This window comes from Sapajus apella, unplaced genomic scaffold (assembly GCF_009761245.1).
Source record: "Sapajus apella isolate SASKATOON/1434 unplaced genomic scaffold, GSC_monkey_1.0 scaffold42, whole genome shotgun sequence".
NCBI classification, from domain to species: domain Eukaryota; kingdom Metazoa; phylum Chordata; class Mammalia; order Primates; family Cebidae; genus Sapajus; species Sapajus apella.
Window position 1 is genome coordinate 1,059,092 of NW_022436982.1, and position 7,217 is coordinate 1,066,308.

General features: G+C 41.7%; 1 protein-coding gene across 6 annotated transcripts in view; it reads right to left on the bottom strand.

The window, feature by feature from the left end:
* Positions 1-7,217, bottom strand: part of NFX1 (nuclear transcription factor, X-box binding 1) — an 81,841-nt gene that overhangs the window by 31,608 nt on the left and 43,016 nt on the right. For 4 of the 6 annotated variants that reach the window (XM_032299966.1, XM_032299964.1, XM_032299967.1 and 1 more), the window contains 2 exons: positions 6,336-6,366; positions 2,259-2,338 (listed from right to left, as the gene is read on the bottom strand). In XM_032299966.1, the coding sequence (XP_032155857.1) occupies positions 2,259-2,338; positions 6,336-6,366 (111 nt within the window). Of the gene's footprint in view, positions 1-2,258; positions 2,342-6,335; positions 6,367-7,217 lie in introns of all 6 variants that reach the window. The other 2 variants (XM_032299965.1, XM_032299963.1) reach the window with 1 other exon arrangement.

Genomic DNA, 7,217 nt, shown 5'->3' on the forward strand with positions numbered 1-7,217 from the left:
AAAAAAAAAAAAAAAAAAAAAAAAAAAAGAAAGAAAATCCCATTTTCTTAGAAGAAATTCAAGCCAGCTCCAGAAATCTGCACAAGTAACAAGGGGTCAAATGTTAATGCCCAAGACAATGGGGAAAATGTCTCCAGGACATGTCAGAGGTCTTCAGGGCAGGCCAGACCCTCCCATCACAGGCCTGGAGGCTCAGGATGAAAAAATGGTTTTGTGGGCCAGGCCGAGGGTCCCCATGCTGTATGCAGCCTAGGAACTTGGTGCCCTGTGTCCTAGTTGCTCCAGCTGTGGCCGAAAGGGGACAACAGAGAGCTCAGGCTATGGTTTCAGACTGCAAGCCCCAAGCCTTGACAGCTTCCATGTGGTGTTGAGCCTGTGGGTACATGGAAGTCAATAATGGAGGTTGGGAACCTCTGCCTAGGTTTCAGAAGATGTATGGAAATGCCTGAATGTCCAGGCAGAAGTTTGCTGCAGGGGTGGGGCTCTCACAGAGAACCTCTGCTAGGGCAGGGAAGAACAGAAATGTGGGGTTGCAGTCCCCACACAGAGTCTCTACTGGGGGACGACCTAGCGGAGCTGTGAGAAGAGGGCCACTGTCCTTTAGACCTCAGAATGGAAGATCCACTGACAGCTTGTACTGTGTGCCTACAGACACTCAATTCCAGCCTGTGAAAGCAGCTGGGAGGGAGGCTGTGCCCTGCAAAGCCACATGGGCGGAGCTGCCCAAGACCATGGGAACCCACTTCTTGCACCAGCATAACCTAGATGTGAGACATGGAGTCAAAGGAGAGTATTTTGGAGCTTTACAATTTGACTGCCCCACTAAATTTTGGACTTGCATGGGGCCTGTAGCCCCGTTGTTTGGCCAAGTTCTCCCATTTGGAATGACTGTATTTACCCAATGCCTGTATCCATATTGTACCTAGGAAGCAACTAATTTGCTATTGGTTTTACAGGCTCATAGGCGAAGGGACTTGCCTGTCTTGGATGAGACTTTGGACTGTAGACTTTTGAGTTAATGCTGAAATGAGTTAAAACTTTGGGGACTGTTGGAAAGGCATGACTGGTTTTTCAATGTGAGGACATGAAATCTGGGAGCAATCAGGGGTGGAATGATATGGTTTGGCTGTGTCCCCACCCAAATCTCATCTTGACTTCCACTGGGAGGGACCTGGTGGGAGGTAACTGAATCATGGGGGCAGTCTTTCCCATGCTGTTCTCGTGACAGTGAATAAGATAGTGAATAAGTCTCATGAGATCTGATGGCTTTATAAGGCCAAGCTTCCCTGCACAAACTCTCTCTGCTTCCTGCTATCTATGTAAGATGTGACTTGTTCTTCCTTGTCTCCTGCCATGATTGTGAGGCCTCCTCAGCCACTTGGAACTGTAAATCCATTAAACCTCTTTCTGGCCAGGCATGGTGGCTCACACCTATAATCCAAGCACTTTGGAGGCCAAGGCGGGCAGATCACTTGAGGTCGGGAGTTCAAGACTAGCCGGACCAACATGGTGAAACCCCCTCTTATTAAAAAAACAAAACAAAACAAACAAACAAAAAAAAACCTCTTTCTTTTGTAAGTTGCCCAGTCTTGGGTATGTCTTTATCAGAAATGTGAAAATGGACTAATACATATATACATACATACACACACATATATATGTCATATATAACACAAATACATATATGTTATCTTGTTTTTACATATATAAAAGAGTGTATGAGATAACACAGTATGAATAGCCAGCTAATGCTTTCTTTAATTAGTTCCATAAAAGCAAAAAAAAATTTTTTTTGAGCTCCCACTATGTGGGAGGGGATTCCAGAGATTCCAGAGAAGTCAGAGAGCTTGAAATTCCAAAAGTCAGAAGCAGCAGTCAGAGAGCTTGAAATCCCAAAAGCAAATATTTTAAATAAATAATATTTTTGAAAATCTTTTTAAAAAAGGGCATAATAATTTTTCCGACTGACCTGACTTAAGTGGTACATGAAACCTGAAGCCTGACTTGCTAAGTCCAGGTCAGTCTATATTGTGACAACACACAATCTCCTACAGAAGACTGTGTACTCACGTAGGGGTCTTGGGCTCTGTCTCTTTGTGGAGCAAGCACAGGGACTATGAGAGCTCTCTGACTGCCGCTTAGGGCCCCATCCCAATGACTTTTAAATCTGGGCTGCATTCTCCAGATGGCTGAGGCTTCCAGAAGCCCAGCCCCTGGATGAATGGAATCTGACTATGTCTAATGATAAGTCTACTTACCACACAGCATATCTCATTACATTTATGGCGTCCACACAACCGTTTCTTGTTACACCGCTTGTCACACATAAATGTAGCATCTGCTGTGGCCAATTAAAAAGAAAAAAAAAACAGGCAAAGGAGATGAACATTTATACAACAAATATTTGAGTGACTATATGTAGGCTAAAAAAATACAATAGTAATAATACAACTGAAATCATATAAATGTAGTTTTTTTGTTTGTTTGTTTTTTTAAGATGGAATCTCACTCTGTTGCCCAGTCTGGAGTGCAGAGGTGCCATCTGGGCTCACTGTAACCTCCGTCTCCCAGGTTCAAGCAATTCTCCTGCCTCAGCCTCCTGAGTAGCTGGGATTATAGGCATGTGCCACCATACCTGGCTAATTTTTATATTTTTAGTAGACAGGGTTTTGCCATGTCAGTCAGGCTGGTCTCGAACTCCTGACCTCAGGTGATCCACCTGCTTTGGCCTCCCAAAGTGCTAGGATTATAGGCATGAGCCACCACACTCAGCCGACAGTTTTTTGTTTTTAAGAGACAGGGTCTCTTTCTGTCACCCAGGCTGGTGCCTGAAACCTCAAATTCCTAGGTTCAAATAATCCTCCCACCTCAGTCTTCCAAATGTTGGGATAACAGGTGTAAGCCACTCTGCCCAGCTGAAAATGCATATTAAAATATCAATTTTCACCTGTCAAACTGCCAAAAAACAAAAAGGCGATGGTAGGGTGGTTTAAGGTATGGAGAAAACGGCACACTCATCTTAGTAGATGGTTGTACAAACTTTTGGAGTCTGAGGAGGACTGATTCCAGGACCTCCCTTGGATATCAAAATCCACAGATATTCAAGTCTCTTACATAAAATGGTATAATATTTGCATATAACCTATGCACACCTGTCCTTGCACTTCAAATCATCTCTAGATTACTTACACCGAATATAACGTAAATAGTTATTACACTGTATTGTTTAGAAAATGATGATGAGAAAAAACTTTGTATATGTTCATTACAGATATAATTTGTTTCTTGGAATATTTTCAATCTGTGGTTGGTTGAATCCATGGATATGGAACCTGTGGATATGGAAGGCTGCTTGTATGTATGTTTCTATCAAAAATTGTGGCTGCTCATGGTGGCTCCTGCCTGTAATCCTAGCACTTTGGGAGGCTGAGGCAGGAAGACTGCTTGAGCCCAGGAATTTGAGACCAGCCTGGGCAACATAATGAGACCCTGTCTCTACAAAAACTTTTTTTTTTTGAGACAGAGTTTCAGTCTTGTTGCCCAGGCTGGAGTGCAATGACGCAATCTTGGCTCACTGCAACCTCTGCCTCCTGGGTTCAAGCAATTCTCTTGCCTCAGCCTCCTGAGTAGCCGGGATTACAGGTGCTTGCCACCATGCCGGGCTAATTTTTTGTATTTTTAGTAGAGACAGGATTTCACCTTCTTGGCCAGGCCAGTCTCCAACTCCTGACCTCAAGTGATCTGCCCACTTTGGCCTCCCGAAGTGTTGAGATTACAGGTGAGAGCCACCATGCCAGCCCTACAATAACTTTTAAAAATTAAGGTTTTTTTTTTTACATATGTGCAGTAGTGGAAAAAGAAAAAATAAATAAATAAAAAATAAAAAAAAAATTAAGTTTTTAAAACTTAATTAAAAGTTAATTAAGCCATGGGCATGGTGGCACATGCTTATGGTCCCAGCTATCTGGAAGGCTAGTGTGGGGGGATCACTGGATCCCAGGACATCAAGGCTGCAGTGAGCTGTGATCTGCCACTGCACTCCAGTCTAGGTGATAGAGACCCGGTTTCAAACAATAAACAAATAAATAAATAGATTTTAAAAACCAACAATGAGATATCAGAGACATCACTTCATGTGGTAGCGATATATCACTTCACTAGGATGCCTATGATTCAAAAAATCCAGAAAATAACAAGTATTGGCAAGGATGTGGAGCAAATGAAGCCCTCATACATTGCTGGTAGGAATATAAAATGGTGTAGCCACTGTGGAAAACAGAATGGCAGTTTTTCAAAAAAATTAAATACAAGATTACCATAGGATCCAGAAATTCTACTCCTAGGTATACACCCCAGATAAAATAGGTATTCAAACAAAAACTTGCATACAAATGTTCATAACAGCACTATTCACAATAGTCAAAAAGTGGAAACAATTCTAATATTCATCAACTAGTGAAGGGACAAACAAAATGTATATTTATAAAATTAAACATTATTCAATCATAAAAAGAAATGAAGTACTGATATATACTACAGTATGATGAACTTCAAAAACATGCTAAGTGAAAGAAGTGGGCACAAAAGATTATATATTGTGTCACCATTTAGATGGAGTATTCAAAAATAGTAAATCCATACAATCTGAAAGCAGATTAGTGGTTTCCTGGGGGAGGGCTGAGTGGGGAGTAAACTTAATAAATAAATACAGGGTTTCCTTTCAGGGTGATGAAACTGTTTTACCCCAGCACTTCGGGAGGCCAAAGTGGGAGGATCATTTGAGGCCAGGCATTCAAGACAAGCCTGGTCAACATAGTGAGACCCTGCCTCTACATATTTTTAAAATAAAAGGCCAGGCACGGTGGCTCATGCCTGTAATCCTAGCACTTTGGGAGGCTGAGGTGGGTGGATCATGTGAGGTCAGATGTTCAAGACCAGCCTGGGCAGCATGGTGAAACCCTGTCTCTACTAAAAATACAAAAAAAATAGCCAGGCATGGTGGCGGGTGCCTATAATACCAGCTACTCAGCAGACTGAGATAGGAGAATTGCTTGAACCCAGGAGGTGGAGGTTTCGGTGAGCCAAGATTGCGCCATTGCGCTCCAGCCTGGGCAACAAGAGCGAAACTCCATCTCAAAAAAAAAAATATGATAAAATAAAATTTTAAAAAAGGAAAATAGCCGGGCGCGGTGGCTCACACCTGTAATCCCAGCTACTCAGGAGGCTGAGGCAGGAGAATTGCCTGAACCCAGGAGGTGGAGGTTGCGGTGAGCCGAGATGGCGCCATTGCACTCCAGACTGGGTAACAAGAGTGAAACTCCGTCTCAATAAAATAAAATAAAATAAAAAAATAAGATAGAAAAAATGTTTTGCAACTAGATTGTAAAAGAACTAAGTGCCACTGAACTGTACCTTTAAAATGATTAATTATATGTTATGTGAATTTCAACTAAAAAAAGTGGGCTAAACACTGAAGTATGTATGGATGAAATGGTATTTGAGATTTGTTTTCAAAGTACTTCAGCAAAAATAAAATGTAGGGAAGGAGGGATGGATGAAAACAGAGAGGCAAAATGTTGACAACTGATGATGATATGTTATAGGTATGTGGGGATTCATTAAATCAAGTTTCTCCACTTTCACATATGATTGAAATTTTACATCATAAACTTATAAAAAGTGGGACACGGCTGGGTGCAGTGGCTCACGCCTGTAATCTCAACGACTTTGGGAGGCCAAGGTGGGTGGATTACTTGAGGTCAGGAGTTAGAGACCAGCCTAGCCAACATGGCAAAACGCTGTCTCAACTAAAAATTCAAAAACCAGCCAAGGCATGGTGGTGGGCACCTGTAATCCCAGCTACTTGGGAGGCTGAGGCAGGAGAATCGCTTCAACCAGGGAGGTGGAGGTTGCAGTGAGCCAAGATCATGCCACTGCACTCGAGCCTGGGCAACAGAGTGAAACTCCATCTCAAAAGAAAAAAAAGAGTTCAAATGATTTTCCAGTGAATATCCATACGCTCGTATCTAGATTCTACCATTAACATACTTACTTTTTCATGTATCTATCCATTCTTCTATCCACCCATTAATTTTTTTTAATGCATTTCAAAGCAAGCTATAGACATGAATGCACCTGAGCTTAATTTTTTCAGCACTAACTAGAATTCAATTTATAATTTTTTCCTTTTGAGGTGAAAGTTCTACTATGAAATGCACAAATCTTAAGTATACCTTCACTGAATTTCGACAAATACTTAACCCAACTCCCTAATAAGATACAGAGCATTTACCTTCACCCCCAAAATTCCCTCATGCCCCATATCCCAGTCATACCTTCACTTTTGAGACTGGTACATGGAAGTTCCTATGAAAAAAAAAAAAAACAGTAACTACTTTAGGACTAATTAAAAAAACACAACTATAATATAATGCCAAAGGTAACAAATATATCCCAAATATCCTGTACTTCTCTGATAGTCACTTACTCACCAACTTCACATGCCATGCCTAGAATGAGCCTAATCTCTATATGCATGAGCTTTATTCACAAGAGGACTCCAGGCTTACAGACTCTTCATGCAAATACAATTCTAACAATCTTTGTGGTCTGGTTTCCAAATTCACAGCAGACTAGGAATTATAAAATCGGAATGGAAAGAGGGGCCACTAAAGGTATGCAAAGGAAAGAGAAGTCATCACATAACAAGGGTACAGACAGACAAAGCCATAAAAAGCAGATGTAAGAATTGAAAACAGGTAATAACCTGGTACCATTTAATGCAGGGACAAACAGCTCTACATACTCCAAAGGAAACCTGACAATATCACCAAACTATAGCAAAGTGAAATATAGCAGATCTTTGATTTGGCCTCTAAAGTTTTATTACTGTGGTTTCCACTACATGAGAGTGGTCCAAAAGGTCTATCATGTAATTGTGCTGAGGCATGATCCTAAAAAACATGTGTGGTGATGCTGGTGTATGGGAAATGAGTCAGTCACTTGGGGCAGAATGAGTTTGGCTAGCTGCCCGGCTTCTAAATCTCGTTTTGGTTTTGATGTCATTTTCAAGTTGCCATGTACTCAGAAATGAGAAAAATGACTTTAAAAGTCCCCTCTTAGGCCGGGCGCGGTGGCTCAAGCCTGTAATCCCAGCACTTTGGGAGGCCGAGGCGGGTGGATCACGAGGTCAAGAGATCGAGACCATCCTGGTCAAC